The sequence below is a fragment of the Echinops telfairi genome, unplaced genomic scaffold (assembly GCF_000313985.2).
Source record: "Echinops telfairi isolate 266 unplaced genomic scaffold, ASM31398v2 ScPeMD7_29;HRSCAF=101, whole genome shotgun sequence".
NCBI classification, from domain to species: Eukaryota; Metazoa; Chordata; class Mammalia; order Afrosoricida; family Tenrecidae; genus Echinops; species Echinops telfairi.
Genome location: NW_022103926.1, coordinates 6578653 through 6594488, shown reverse-complemented (window position 1 = coordinate 6594488; position 15836 = coordinate 6578653). Strand labels below are relative to the sequence as shown.

The 15836-nt window shown below is 42.1% G+C and overlaps 1 protein-coding gene and 1 pseudogene across 2 annotated transcripts in view; one reads left to right on the top strand and one right to left on the bottom strand.

Moving 5' to 3' along the window:
• The first annotated feature begins 642 nt into the window (after window positions 1-642).
• EIF4ENIF1 (eukaryotic translation initiation factor 4E nuclear import factor 1) overlaps window positions 643-15836 on the top strand; it is a 52390-nt gene continuing 37196 nt past the window's right edge. For both annotated transcript variants that reach the window (XM_004716705.3, XM_045289598.1), the window contains exons 1-2: window positions 643-765; window positions 13271-13344. In XM_004716705.3, coding sequence (XP_004716762.1) covers window positions 670-765; window positions 13271-13344 — 170 coding nt within the window. In that variant the 5' untranslated portion in view covers window positions 643-669. The remainder of the gene's footprint in view (window positions 766-13270; window positions 13345-15836) is intronic.
• Window positions 9441-9748, bottom strand: LOC105979866 (annotated as a pseudogene).

Genomic DNA, 15836 nt, shown 5'->3' with positions numbered 1-15836 from the left:
TCCGGAGTGGACAGTCCGGCCGGGGCCCGGAGCCCGGGATTCGGGTCGCGGCGCCGGAAGCCAGCCTTGGAGCCCAAGCCGCCGCCGCCGCTCCCCGGGCCCTGGTCGCGGCCGCCCCTGACATGGCCACAGGTGCGGCTGGCCGGGCGAGGGGCGCTCCGCCCGGGCTAATCAGGGCAGCTGGCGCCGTCCATGGGCAAGTGACAGGCACGACAGACAGCCCGACTTCCCAGACCCCCTGCCCTAACCTGTCTCTTACCTGGCCCCGCCGGAGAGACGTCCCTCACCTTCGTCCAAACGGTCCCCGCGGTGACAGCCACTAACGTTGATTTCTTTTTGTATGAAAGCTGCTTGAAGACTGCGCTGAGTGGAGCACCTTCCACTTCTTTTTTTTTCTTCTTTTCCTTCCTCTGTTGATGCTTGGGATACTTTAGTGGCAGCGATGACTGACCACAGTGACCATTTGCAACTAGTCCTGGTTCATAGCATGATTGTTGAGAGCCGATTCCCTCCACTCCCGTTTTTCTGAAGGTTTATTTTTTTTAAACGTGCCTTCTGGAGAGATGAAAAAGTTTGCATTTCATAAGCAGTCAAGAATTCTGAAAACTTTTCTCAGCGACGGTTTTGCGATTTATTTTCCAGGTGCAAAGCATTGTCGACTTAGGAGCCATGGATAGGAGAAGCGCGGGTGAAGCTGAGAATGGAGACGCTTTCCTTGACCTGAAGAAGCTGCCAACCTCCAAATCCCCCCATCGCTACACAAAAGTAGGTTTTGATGCTAATGAAACAGTGTTTCTTTATAAGTCAGCAGGTTAGTAAGGTTAGTAACGTGTGTGCACTTCACGAGTAGCATCTATAGCTGTAGTCATGTTATTCTGGTCTGCTGCATGAGCTAAATAGGAACTAGATTTAGTATGGCATTGCTTTCAACTTATTTCTGTAACTGTGACTACCAAGAGTTTAAAGAATTTGCTTTTAAGTAGCTTTCAGGTGACAGGAATATGGGCTGTGATCCCATATGAATTTGGGGATTGGTATACAGTGTCATTCGGGTCCTGCAACTCCTCTGAGTAACTGTTATTAATGACTGACTTCTTGCAGGGTGTGAATTCTAGCTCTGGAATGGCTTCTTCCCAGTTGCTTTTGCCTTGAGAGTTGACCTCCCTAATGGAATGCTCTTCAGTGTGTTTGCCCAGGCTAACAGTTGTTTAAAGTGGCTTTTTTTCACTTCCAATTTCACAAATTGGATATGGGCTGAGAAACGTAAAACTTTATTCGTATCTCCCCTAGCTAAAACTTGGGGTCTTTAAAAAGTTGCACACTTAGACTTCTGTGTTTTCTAAGAGAAAAAAGAAAGTTACGTTAAGGGCTTTATTGATGATACTGCTTGCGTTTCTCTTTGGCTACTGGATGTTTCTGAAGAGGTTGACAAGAGCCCCTAAAATGATTTGGGAAGAGTCCATAAAATATACTGAAGGGTGTAAAAGCAATTGGGACCGATGAGAAGGATGTTCTGTGTAAATCCAGATCTGGGATTTCCTCTGTATGGAGTCATTTGGGGTTTTTTAACATAGCTTTATTTTCCCTAGCTTCCCAGGATATTGCTTGATTTATGTTTTAGGTCTGGACCTTGTTTAGTACCAGTGCCAATACTCTTACTTACTCAGTAAAATATCAAAGCTATTAGAGTAAAGCTTTTTAAAAAGCATTAAAACAAAAAACTGGGCTCCATTATTTTATTTGTTTGAGTGTTTTCACATATAAAATGTTTAGCTGATTGCTACCTCAATAAATCTGTTTTGACATAATAGTATTTGAATTAAAAGTATCCTTTTAGCAAGCTTTTAAAATTACTTTTTATTTTATTTATTTTTTTTACTTAAAAAAATTTTTTTTAATTACTTTTTAGTTCTGCATACAGATTTGTTCTTCCCCATGTAATTTCTCTCAAACTTTTTTTTTTCCTCAAAACATTCCCTCTCCACTTAAGCCCCGGCATCAGGTCCTCATTTTCCCCCTCCCTCCCCGGGGACTCTCTCAAACTTAAGAGCACTTGCGTAGTGTTTCAAAACTTAAGTTCATTACCTCAAATGTTGACAGGTGAATTCGGGATGGGGAAAAGCTTCTCAAATGAAGAGAAACTGGTTTAAATTGCTTTTATAAGCTTACGTGATTTGGAATCTCGAGGCACTGTTTGAAATAACATTCTGACTGGTAATGAGTTTGAAGAGTTCAGGCAAGAGAGGCTTTTGAATCACTTTCACATCCTGATCTGAGGATAGCAAGTATATTACACTTTCATATATATGTATACTTCAGTGTTCCTGCTTAAGCCTTTTTAAGGAAGAGCTTTTAGGATGAACTTCTGTATGCCACTGGCGAAGTTGAAGCAGCTCAGTAACCTCAGAATTCTGGTGTACTTAGATACAACCTAAAGAAATTATTTTGAAAAACATTATGAATGACAGTGGAGCCTGGATGTGTCTTCTCTACCAAAGTTAGTTGAAAATAGGTTCCCTTTCTTTAGTTAATCGTGCAGTGTTGCAGTATGGTTGAATTAAACGGGCCATACACATGCTTCTCAATACACCAGTACTTTTATGTGGGACTTGAGGAGAACTGAACTTTTCCCCTTTTCAAGGGACCTTGAAAGGTAGGTTCCTGCATTCTTGAATGAGCATTATAAAAAGGGGCTGTAATTTCACAACTAGAATATTTAAGCTATCCTACCCACTTATTCCCAAAAGAGGTAGCAGTTCTAGCCCACCAGAGGCACCTCTACAGACAGGCCAGGTGATCTGCTTCCAAAAGGTCCCAGCTTAGAAAATCCTATGAGCCATTCTTCACTGTCTACAGGGGTTGCTGTGGCTTAGAGTCAGCTTGACAGCCAGCTGCAGTGATGTCTGTCTCCCACATGCCAAGGACGAGTTATTGGAATAAGGAAAGGTATTTAGTGTCCTTTCTGCACTTGAAAGTTTATGGACTAAAAGGAAAAGAACTGCCTTTATCAGTGATTTATAGGTGGTGTATTTTGTGAAAACTTTTCTAACTAGACATGTTACTAAAAGGTTAAAATATTTTTTTCTAAATCACGTTGACAAAATAAGAGAACCCGTAGCCTTTCTCTCCTTAGTTTGGCATTCAATGCTGAATGGGATGATGCGAGGTCCACCCACCCCACTCCAAGCTAAAGGAGCCCAGATGTTTTGGCTGAGTGCCCTTCAGGGTAACATACCAGAATTTCCCTGTTTTGGGACAGTCCATTGAACTGCCCAGGCTTTAATGTGCCTGGGGCTCACCTGTGAACTTTGTCATAGTGCAGTGCGGCTGAAAACATAGCATTTTAACTAGCTCCTAGACCAGTGGTTCTCAACCTTCTTAATGCCACGAACCTTTAATACAGTTTCTCATGTTGTGGTGACCCCCTCCCCAACCATAAAATTATTTTCCTTGCTAGTTCATAACTGTAATTTTGCTACAATTGTGAATCGGGCCACCCCTGTGAAAGGGTTGTTCGACCCTCCAAAGGGGTTACGACCCACAGGTTGAGAACCGCTGTCCTAGACAGTGCCGATACTGCAGGTCCACTAGCCATACTTTGAGAAATGATGCTTCACTCTTCCTTGGGAAACCTGAAAAATGGGGTTGGTGTTGTCAAGCAACTCATGCATTGTTGCTCTTGGTGGTTGTTTCAAGAATTCCATCTCCAGTCCACTCAGGTGCTTTTAGACTTGCCTTGAAACCTCAAAGCAAACCCACACTTGTACTGTCATGGAGTGAATTCTGACTCATGGTGACTTTGTAGGACTGAGCAGAACTCCACAGGCTTCTCAAGGTTGTATTCTTTATAGAAGCAGACTGCCACATCTTTTCCCTATAGAGGGGCTTGTGTGTACTTGAACTATTGACCTTTTGGTTGTCAGCCAAGCACTTTAATCACTGTACTACCAGGGGTTTTTCCTCTATGCCTCAGTAATGCTTAACTGGCATGATTATAAATGGGTTTATCATAGATACTTCTTACACAGAGATTCTTAGAGATTCTTCTTACTGCCATTAGACTGTAATTGTTCACAGGAGTAGAAAGCCCAGTCTTTCTCCTTCAGAGCTGCTGGTGGTTTTGAACTGCCAACCATGGAGATTGCAGCCCAATGCTTAACCACTACACCATCAGAGCGCCATCTGGAGATTCTTAGCCCTTTCCTTATAGACCCAGTTGGCTCCACTTTGTCATGACAAAAACTGTTTTGGTATTATTTAAAAGTGATACAATTTAAGGACTTGTGCAGGTTTTAGTCTGGGGTCTCACCTGAAAGTCATGGATTAAACATGTTTAGAAATGGTTTTCAAAATGTGACAGTGATTCGCCATATGTTCTAGCATTAATATCACCTGGTAGTGTGCTAAAAGTGCAAGCTCTCAGACACCCCCTCAGATGTATTGAATCAAATTCTGGGGTGACAGCGGAACAATCTACATATAACAAGCCCTCAGAATTCTGACTCTTAATTTCAATTTGAAAACCATTGGTTTAGGAGCTCCAGGGAGACAGGTGATGCTCATTAGTGGAAGAATGTTAGGGACCCATTCACCTTTTTCTTAACTTTGTCAGAGGCCCATGTTGACCAGTTGTTGAAGTGCAGTATCTGCTGTTCTTGTAGTGATGTCTTCCGCTTGAAATACAAAGTAGAATGGCCTTGGCTTTGCACTCTTCAGGTTTTTCTCTTCAAGTCAGCAGACTGATGTAGGCCACAGAGCTTACATACCATATACCATACCGTGAACTGTTTTTCCTGTGTTTTGTCACTGGTTCCTAATAAACGGCTGTCACCTGCCAACTGGACAACAGAATGAAACCAGAACGTGCCCGGACCATTCACCTTGATGTGACCAGTGCACACACGTGAAATCTGCCACTTACAAAGCAAGCGTTGGATTATCTGGGCATAATTTCATGTGGTTTTCATTACCTTGACTGGTTATGAATTGGACTCATTTTAGTCCTCAGTGTCTAAAAGGATCTTCAAAGGGGGGGGGCACCCTAATTTGTGGCCCATGGGCCGTTTGGTCACAGTGGTACAGCTTTGTTTAAGTTCTTGCTTTGAAATCATTAAGCACATGTAGAAGCAATGGATATAGAATGATTTTCGATTTGAAGACTGAGAAAAAAAATTAATTGTAATTTAAACCCTAGGCTGAAATCACTAGGTAAAAGGTCTCTTTCTCATACCTTCTTTGGTGCCTTCAAATGACTCTTTCATGAACTGAGGCTATGAAAGAAGATGTTTCAGTGGCACACTTAGCCACAGATTTATTAAGCCTATATAAAAATAGTGCCTGCTCATATTGAGGAACCAAAGGCGTCACTGTCATTTAGTCGTCATAGCAGCCGCATGGGACAGGGTAGCACTGCCCCTGTGCGTTTCTGAGACAACCTAGTGGGAGTATACAGCCCCATCTTTCTCCCACCGAGCAGCTGATGGTTTTGAACTGCAGACCTTATGGCTCACAGCCCAACGTGTAACCATATGAAAAAGCATTATTCATTCTGAATGTCAGCTGTGACTGCTACTTCCTGCCTTTCCAATTTTAAGTCATCTTGAAAAATTGGTTTTCAGAGCCCCTGCGCCCGTGAGTAGCCTCTCCTCCTTGCTCATCATTGGAACTTATAGATAGGCAAGAACCCAGTCATTTTACTAAGGGATCCTTTAACGTAGACATATGTGGAAAGTAGGGCCTTTGATTCAGGAATGGATATTCTGATAGGAGGCAAGGTTAGGGTCAACCTGCCCAAAGAGTGATAGTCTGTCCCTCTGTTCCCTGGAGCCAAGGGAAACCCATTGTCAGCCAAGCTGCCAGAAGGGGGCAGGCACCTTCTCTGAGCCTTCGAAGAGGCAGTGGAGTAGCCCCGTTGCCTGGGTTGGGGTCCCCTATCTACGGTTCCCACTGACTTCTTTCCCCCATCTGAAATACGGGAGTAGGATAGTTGCTTCCACATAGGATTTCTTAGAAAAGTGCCTGTAATACAAACCCAAACCAAAGCTGTTGCCTTTGATTTGATTCTAACTTAAAGCAACCCACAAGACAGACTAGAACTGCCCCTCAGGGCTTCTGAGATTTATGGACCTGAGACCAACTGCTGGGTTTAAACTGCTGATCTTTCTGTTCGAAGTGAGCACCTGACTATTACTCATGACGGAAAAGGGATGCTTACTTTCTAAGTGTCCTGGTTATATATATTGTAATGCCCATCTCAATTGAATGTGAAAACCAGAAAGCCAAATGGTAATGCTACCAGCGCTCAAAATGATTTTCCTCATTTAACTCTCTCTACTTGCTGTTAGATGTTGTTTTTGCCAATTATTATGTGCATTTAAATGGCAAGTGTTTTTTTTACTGCATTGGTCCCGTCAGCAGAAAAAAACAAACAATAAGAAACCAGGAATAGCAAAAAACAGTTTTCCCATTTTTTCCCCAAAATTTTCCATTTTCTCAGTTTCAAGTAAGTTCTTTTAAAGGAGAAAGTCTGCACCAAATGATCTTGGTGAATCCAGGTGTTAAAGTTTTATCACCTATCTCACCTGCAGGAACTGTTCAGAATAGCACCCACCTCTTTAGCCAACAGATCTCTTGTCTGAATGAGTGGGTGTGGAATGTACTCCACACACCCCCTGTTGGTAGTGAGTCCCAAATGTGAGTGCTATTGCCCCATTGATCTAAGCTTAAAAACTTTCTAATCTTTTTTGGGGGGAAAATTACCCAACTGAAAAATTATCAAGTCAGTGCAACCCTTTGAGAGCCTGCCCTGTGCTACTAGGTGTATGAGGGTGGGGGCTGAGGCAAGAGGTCAAAGATGGACCCAATCTAAATGCTGCTCTTGGGATCTTTGACTTTTTTAAGATGGGGAGTTTTGGTGTGTTGATTTTTTGGGTTTTTTTTAACAATTTTTTAAAAATTTAGCTTTCTGCTCTGTGAATTGGATGCAGCTTACAGAAGTAAAGAATATTTCCCCTTTGTATAAATGACTCGTATGAGATTCTTGTATAATATCAGAATGTCACCATCACAATGCAGAGCTGCTTCTGTGGAAAATAACCATTTTGTCATGGCTGTACGTTCAAATTCATTTACATTTTTCTTTAATCACTGAGGAAGTGGGTGGCTAACACAGTAATTCTCAGATATTTTTGGAATACTTGGTGGAGTTTCTTTAAGACTGCAGCATAGACTAAGACTGCAACCTAGAAAATGTCTACACTTCTTGAGGGTATAGTGCCCGTTGGGCAATTAGCAACATGCTGTTATCTGGTCCAATTTTAGTAACCTGTTTAAAAAATAAAGTCTTAGGTGGTAATTCTTTCATTGTCCAGATGCCAATTTTGATAAGTTTAAACTCTTATCTGAGATTCTCATCACAGTAAAAACCTGTAGGTCTTTAAGATTCATCTCACACCTCCTATGGTGCTTATCGGGAAGGAGCAGTCTCTGGGAGAGTGGACACTTTCCAAGCCTCTGGCCTTTCGCCAGGTTAAAGGTTTTCTTTGAAAGTATAGAAAAGGAACTCTTCTCCAGGAATAGTTGACATTCCTGGACACACTGCAAGTTCAAGGACACTTCTCAGGACAGAATGAAAGCTATGGGACAGAGGTGAGGACCATCTGAGCCTGCACACAGGAAATATTCGGTGGACAGTTAGGGAAGGAAAATTCCAATTACACCCTGGAGAGCACTTAGCTTGTGGTTCTCTCCTCCCCCCCTTGAGTGGGCGCTGCTCTCAGGTGAACATCGTTCATATCCTAAGATGTTGCAGGCAGTGAGTACTTCACATTCAGCTCTTGAGAGAGGTTTTTCCCTGGACATCCAGGTGGACCTTGAGCCACATTTTGAGAAACATACTGAGTATAAAGATATTTTTTAACCTCTTTGGGGTCTACTGGAGAGCTTTTGGAGGTAGAAGTTCTTAAGTGCAGAAATCGAGACAGGTGCACTATTTTGCATATGGCTCCGTGGAGTCTTGTACTACTTGAGGAGGGTGACAATAGGGGATGTCCTTTGTCTGCAGATGGCTTTGGGAGTCTCTGCTCTGACCCCTTTCATTCTCAACAATATGGTTTATTTTGGGTCTTCTGGTGCCTGTTACCTGATTCCATCGGCACCTCGCACAGGCTTTGGTGTGCTGCTTCCATGTGGGCTTGTTGCCTCTCTAGATGGCCTAGCTCAGGGGTGCGCACACCTTTTCAGCATGTGAGCTACTCATAAAATGATCTACCAACTAAAAAAACACGTTTATTTATTACATTTATTTATAAATGTATTGAGAATTCTTTATATGTACAATGTGTGTTTACGTACCTTGCGAGTCCATATTGCACAACACAATTAACTATGTACATTTTTTGTCATTCCCTGAGTTTAGTCTGATGACTTGCACTGAATGGAATGAGCCAGGGATGCGTAGTCCGGACAGTAGCTGCTGACAGCCAGCTTCAGACACACTTCCAAATGATCATCAGTCATGGTGAAACGGCACTTGGACTTGATCTTTATGTGGGAAAAGGCTGACTCACATAAATAAGTAGAGCTGAATAATGCAGTCAAGGAGGTAGCACATGTTCTCATGTTTGGGTACTTTCCTTCTGTGAGTAAGTTCCAGAACTGTTCATGCACTCTGGACTTTAGCTGAAGTTCGGCTTGTGGTGTCAAAATCTCCCATTCCGTATGAAAGTGACATATTTTTATGTTTTTGTCTTCTTACTTGGTCCAACTCCCTCACTCATTTTAATACCCTTTCTTACGTTTAAGAGAAAACACCCAACGTCTAAAAATTGGCGATAGCTCGTCAGTTTTGCTGCACTTAGCGCAGTTGTTTGCACATGCGTTTGACACCTAAGATTACATATGATTGGCTGTGCTGTACATCAGTTAAGTGACGGGATTAATGCTAGGCTTACGTTTATTTTTTTAAGGCCATGCAATCTACCCACGCTACATTTGCTATCAATTAGTAGATCGCGATCAATGTATTGAGAGCACCCCTGGCCTAGCATAATGTTTTTGAAGTTCATTTGTATTATGTAGCACATATCAGCACTTCATTTCATCTTATAGCTGGATCAATCTTCCATTGTATGCATGGAAGATTGCATTTTATTTATTTTATTTTATTTATCCATTCATCAGTTGAAGGACATTTAGTTATTTTCTGTTCTTTAGCTATTAGGAATAATGCTGCCAGAGCAGAGCATTCGTTTATAGGTTTTACGTGCGCATGTTTCATTTCTTTTAGATATATGTTTTAGAGTGCAAGGCTGGATTATTTGGTAACTTTTTTGTTAAAAGTCATCCTAATGGCTGCGAGGCACCTGGTTTGAACAATAGGCAGTCTGTTTGTTAATGTAACACTAAAACTTTATTGTTTTGTCAATAAACCATGATGAAGCTTAGAACTGGATCACCTGGCCCTTTCTCATCTTATCTCCTCCCAGTCGTGCATCGCTTAATAGCCAACGTTCTCCTAGATTTGCAGTTGGGCTTAACACATTCAAGCCTCAACACAATCTTCTTTGTTGTTTTAGCCTTCTTCCAGAAAATTGGCTTAGTCTGGCCACCATCGCCACTCTGCTTCCTGTCATATTGTCACTTTCCCTGGGCAGACAGACTCTTGGCCCTTCTTGTACTGTCACTTTGTGGGTTGGTGCTTGCCACACCTCTTACAGAAAGTCCAGCGGGTTATAGGAGCATTCACCATGGTCACAGGAGCACTACCAGCACGAAAAGCAAACTAGGCAGTCTTGTGTAGAGATTTACAACTTTGGAAACCCCAGGGAGCAGTTCTAGTTTCTTACAGGATGTGTTAGAATTGAGTCCATGACAGGGCCTTGGTCTGGTTCTGGGACGGTAGTGAAGACTGATAGCATAGTCTGGGTCGAGTGTTGGGGAGGTTTTTCTTTAATTATGGTGAAATGTATACACAGAGCATTTACTATTTTGATTGAAATTGTTTCTGTGTGATTCAGTGGCATTACAGTCACCACTGCCTATTCCTGATTGTTGCGGTTTTTTGTTTTGTTTCGTCAGAGAGACTTGGCCCCCTCAATACCACTCTCTTCTACCTTCCGTCCATCCCTAGTAGCCACTAGTTTGGCCTCTATGTCTTTCTTTGCCTATCTGAAATCTTCATATTAGGTCATAAAAAAATCAATCTTTTTTTTATCTGACATTTCATCTAAGGAGCTTTGGTGGTGCACCAGTTAAAATGCTCAGGTGCTAGCCCACAGGTGCTGGTTTTAACCCACCAGCTGCTTTGTAAGGTAAAAAACGTGGCAGTCTGCTGCTTGTGAAGATTTCAGCCTTGGAAGCCCTCGGGAAAGCTCTCCCCTTCCCTGTAGGTCACTAAGAGTCAGATTCAGCACAGTGATAATAGATTGGGCTTAGGTTTGGGTATTCCACTCACTATAATGCTTTCAAGGTTCATCCATGTCAGAGTTTTTGTCAGAACTTCCATTCTCTTATGTTTGAGTATATGCCACATTTTATATATCCATTCATTTGTTAATAGATACTGGATTTGTTTCTACCCTTTGCAATAATGCTACCATGAACGTTGGTATACAAGTATCTGAGCCTCAGCTTTTACTTCTTATGGGTTTATATTTCGGAATGGAATTGCTAGGTCATAGGGTAGCTCTGTGTTTAGGTCTTGTAGGAAGCACCATGCTGATTTCTACAGAAGCTGCATCATTGTATAATTCTGCCAGCAATAAATGAGGGTTCCAATTTCTCCACATCCTCGCCACACTTACTATTTATTCTTCATCTTATTTATGTATTTTGATTTTCACCATTCTAGCAGATGTGAGTGGTATCTTCTTTTAGTTTTGATTTAGTTTGCATTTTTATATTAACAAATAAACACCATTTTATATACTGTCAGTCATTTTCCTTAGAAAGATTTCAAACTTTTTGCCCACTTTTAGTTCGATTGAATGGCTTGTCTCAGTTGTTACATTGTAGGAGTGAGTTCCTTACATATTCTGGCTACTGGATTGTGGCTCTTACACAATTTTTCCATTGCGGGGGTCTTTCTGTTCTGCTGTATTGCAGCCTTGGAAACTGTGTGGTGCAGTTCTAATCTGCCCTATAGGGAGATTGGCTTCATGGCAGTGGGCTTATCTGATTCCTGAGTACCAGTGAAGACTGGTATCATACTCTGTGGTTGTTTGAGGGGTTTCTATAATGATGGTGATATAAATGTACAAAACATTTGCCATTTTGGTTGAAAGTTTTCAGACTCTGACATGTTTTGGACATGTTGTCAGGAGGAGGGCATCAGACTTGGTAAAGTGAAGGGCAGTGAAAAAGAGGATGGCCCCCAGCTAAATGAATTGACACCACGGTTGCATCAGTGGGCTCAGGCAGAGGACCAATAGTGACGTGGGTCCAGACAGTATTTCTTTCTGGTGTGCATAGGAACGGACGCGAGGGCACCTAATAGAACATTCATTCTCTTGATAGTGTACTTTGCACCAATTTTTAATGGAGTTATGCTTTTGGTGTATCTAAAACTATTGCCAAATGCAAACTCATAAACACACGTGCTCCTATGTTTTCTTCTAATACATACTTTTGGTTTTTAAATTTAGATCTTCAGTACATTTTGAGCTCATTTTTGTGTATAGTGAAAGGTAAGACCCAACTGATTTGCATGTGTATATCTAGTTGTCTCAGCAACTAGAAGAATCTTGTTGAAGAATTTCTTTCATGGAATGGTTTGAACACCTTTGTTGAAAATCAGCTGACTGTAAATGCACAGGTTTGTTTATGGTCTCTCAGTTATATTCCTTTGGTCTGTATGCCTGCCCTTATACCAGTAACACACTTTCATTACTGTAGCTTCATAGTATATTTTGAAATTAGAAATGTGAGTCTTTAACTGGTTCAAGCTTGTTTTAGCCATTTGAACTTTCTTTTAATCCCATGTGAACTTTAGGGTAAGCTTTTACATTTGTCCAAAAAAAGAAAAGACTTGGGATTTTAATAGAGCTTGCATTGATTCTGTAGATTGTGTTGGATCTCTTAACCACAGTGTGCATCAGAATTATAGCCTTTCGCCATACTTACTCAACCTATATGCTGAGCTGAAAAATGTAGCATCGGTATCAAAGGAGGCTCATTAACACCCTACAGTATTGAGGTAGTTAGTTTATTGTGCCAACCTGGCTGGTAAACACATGTGGGGTTAATTGAAGGGCGGAGGGATAAATGGCTCAGTGAGGCTCGCTTTTCTAGTTCTCGGGTCTCTTGCTGTTTGACGGTCAGACCAGAGTGCAGCTGCCTTAGCCAGTTACCTGCTTTAGCTGGCAAGGCTCACTTCCTGCAAGACATCCCTGAGGAGTAGCCCCATGGACCTACCCCATGCAGCCCTGGGTGCTGGAGCAGCCATGTGGAGACGCCTGCCAGCGCTGAGATGCTTACACATTCACTGACTCGACTTTCCTCCTGCAGTCGGCATCATTGCGTCTGTTTTGTGAGATGGAGGAGGACTTTGTGGCTTGGTGTCGGATGTATGGGTTAATGGGTTAATGATGGACTTGTGGGCGTGGGCAGCACTGGGTTGGGATGTTTTCTTGATGCACACTTACCCTTTATATAAAACTCTCTCTTATACATGAGTTTCTGTGCATTTGTTTCTTTAAAGTACCCAGACTAACACAAGTATGCTGAAAGTGAAGAAGACTTGAATCATTTAGTGTTGAAAATCAAAGGCTTCAGTGTAGAGTCCGTGAAAAAGAAAAAGAAGGCCCTCCACCAAAGAGATCTGCAAAGCAGATGCAACAAAGGATTCACTTGTGACAGTTATGAAGATGACGTCGGACTGCATAGTTTGGTTCTGTTGCTTATGGGATCACTATGAGTCGGAACCAAGTGGATGGATGGCACTCAACCACCGTTAGTCCATGAATTCAGGATATTTTTCCATTTATTTAGATTTTTAAAACTAACTTTCAGTAGTCAGTAATGTTCTGTAATTTCTGTGTATAAATGTTATAAATTAGGTGATCAATTTTCCATTCAACAGTGCATACACACTTTTGTTTTGTTAGTTGCTGACCCCACTTAGCCTATTTCCTCCCTGTGTTTCCTGTTTCCATTCCACCGTCTTCTAGCGCCTGTAAACTTTGTCCTTGGATGAAAGCTGCCCTCAGAATCGCACCAAACAAAAAGATAGTGATAATGTGAAGCCTGAGAAATTTGATTTCCTTTTTTCCAGGAGGAGCTTTTGGATATAAAAGAGCGGCCCCATTCCAAACAGAGACCTCCATGCCTCTCTGAAAAATATGACAGGTAAGGGGATGTGTGCTTTTAGTCTATACCTTTGTGTTATACCAAACATGGTTGAATTAAGAGTGTATTTTGCAGGGGGGGGGTTCGTAGACTTCGCGGGGTTGGGGGCCACTCTGTTAACCACAGCAAGGTCAACAATTAGAAATCACCAGCCGCTCCATAGAAGAAAGACTGGGTTTTCTTTTTTCTTTTTCTTTAATTTTATTGGGGACTCGTACAATTCTTACCACAATCCATACATCCATCCATTGTGTCAAGCACATTTGTACATTTGTTGCCAACATCATTCTCAAAACAATTGCTTTCTACGTGAGCCCCTAATATCAGCGCCTCATTTCCCCCCTCCCTCCCCACTTCCCCCTCCATCATGAACCCTTGATAATTTATAAATTATTATTTTGTCATATCTTACTCTGTCCGACGTCTCCCTTCACCCACTTTTCTGTTATCCGTCCCCCAGGGAGGAGGCCACATGTAGGTCCTTGTAATTGGTTCCCCCTTAAGACTGGGTTTTCTACTCATAGAGTGGCAGGGGTGGGGTGGGGTGGGGTGTGTGTGTGTCTAAAATTGATTGTAGTAATGATTCTCTAACTCTTCTTGATGTGCTTGAACTATTGTGTAATATGTGGATTATGTGCCAATAAAATTGTTAAAAAATAAGTAAATAATTTTTAAGGTTCTAGTCCAGGAAACTCACTGGGGCAGTTCTGCCCAGGACTGTTGGTCACTATGAGTCGGAATCGATTTGATGGCAGTGAGGTTGGGAGTTTTGGGGTCTTGGTAGGCTTTGGGTGGAGAGATTTCAGCAGGTAATGACACTGAGCTTTTGCACATGCCCATTGGGACTATGCCATGTGAACACAATGAAATAGCATCATACAGCATCTTAATCGGGTTCACAATGCTTGAAGATCTGAACTGCAAAGGACAGCTAAGTCAGTTCCTTTTCATCTACCTGTGTGCAGATAAAGCTAAAACTAGAAAATGACTGGGCCAAAGCCACCTAGCAGAAAACAGAACTAAGACTTGGACCCAGAAGGACTTACCAGTGCCTTTTCTCTACCTGTGGGTTTCCTCTTTGTTGTTGTCGCTTGTTTGTTTTATTTGATCCCTGTCAGGAGGACCAGGAGGCCTCAGTGCCATTTGTCTACCCCGCACCCAGATAAACAAAATCATTTGGTCATTACATTATTTATTTTGCATCTCGAGCTCCCTCCTAAGAAGTAGAGGCTTTGATTTGAGAAAACTAAAACTATAGATGGTCTGAAAATCACTACTACAATAACCCTATATTATCACCTTAAGTCATTTCATATCATGTTTGATGGTTCATACTGGCCAACATTTTCTTTTTCCTTTTTTTTTGAAATTGTATTTGTTTACTTATTGTGTTTTTGTGTTTTTTTAAATCATTTTATTGGGGGCTCATAAACTCTTATCACAATCCATACATACATGAGTTGTGTAAAGCACATTTTTACATTCGTTGCCATCATCGTTCTCAAAACATTTGCTCTCCACTTAAGCCCCTGGCATCAGCTCCTCATTTCTCCCCCTCCCTTCCTACTCCCCCCTTCCTCATGAACCCTTGATAATTTATAAATTATTATTTTGTCATATCTTACACTGTCCAACATCTCCCTTCACCCAGTTTTCTGTTGTCCATCCCCCAGGGAGGAGGTTATATTTAGATCCTTGTACTCAGTTCCCCCTTTCCATCCCACCCTCCCGGTGTGGTATTGCCACTCTCAGCTGGTCCTGAAGGGATTATCTGTCCCGGATTCCCTGTGTTTCCAGTTCCTATCTGTACCAGTGTACATCCCTCTGGTCTAGCCAGATTTGTAAGGTAGAATTGGGATCATGATAGTGGAGGGGAGGAAGCATTTAGGAACTAGAGGAAAGTTGTATGTCTTATCGTTGTTGCACTGCACCCTGACTGGCTCATCTCTTCCCTGCAACCCTTCTGCAAGGAGTTGTCCAGTTGCCTACATATGGGTCTTAGGTCCCCAATCTGCACTCCCCCTCATTCACAATAATTTAATTTTTTGTTCCATACTGGCGGCCTTTTTTTTTTTTTTTTTGGTGGCCTGTTCAGGGAATGAACCCACTGGCCAACATTTTATTTTATTTTTTATCGTTTTATTAGGGGCTCATACAACTCTTATCATAATCCATACATACATCCATTGTGTAAAGCACATTTGTACATTCATTGCCCTCATCATTCTCAATACATATGCTCTCCACTTAAGCCCCTAGCATCAGGTCCTCATTTTTTCCCCCTCCCTCTCCCCTATCTCATGAACCCTTGATAATTTATAAATTAATATTTTATCACATCTTGCCCTGTCCGACATCTCCCTTCACCCACTTTTCTGTTGTCTATCCCCCAGGGAGGAGGTCACATGTAGATCAGTTCTCCCTTTCCAACCCACCCCCCCTCTACCCTCCCAGTATCACCACTCACTCCACTGGTCCTGAAGGGATCATCT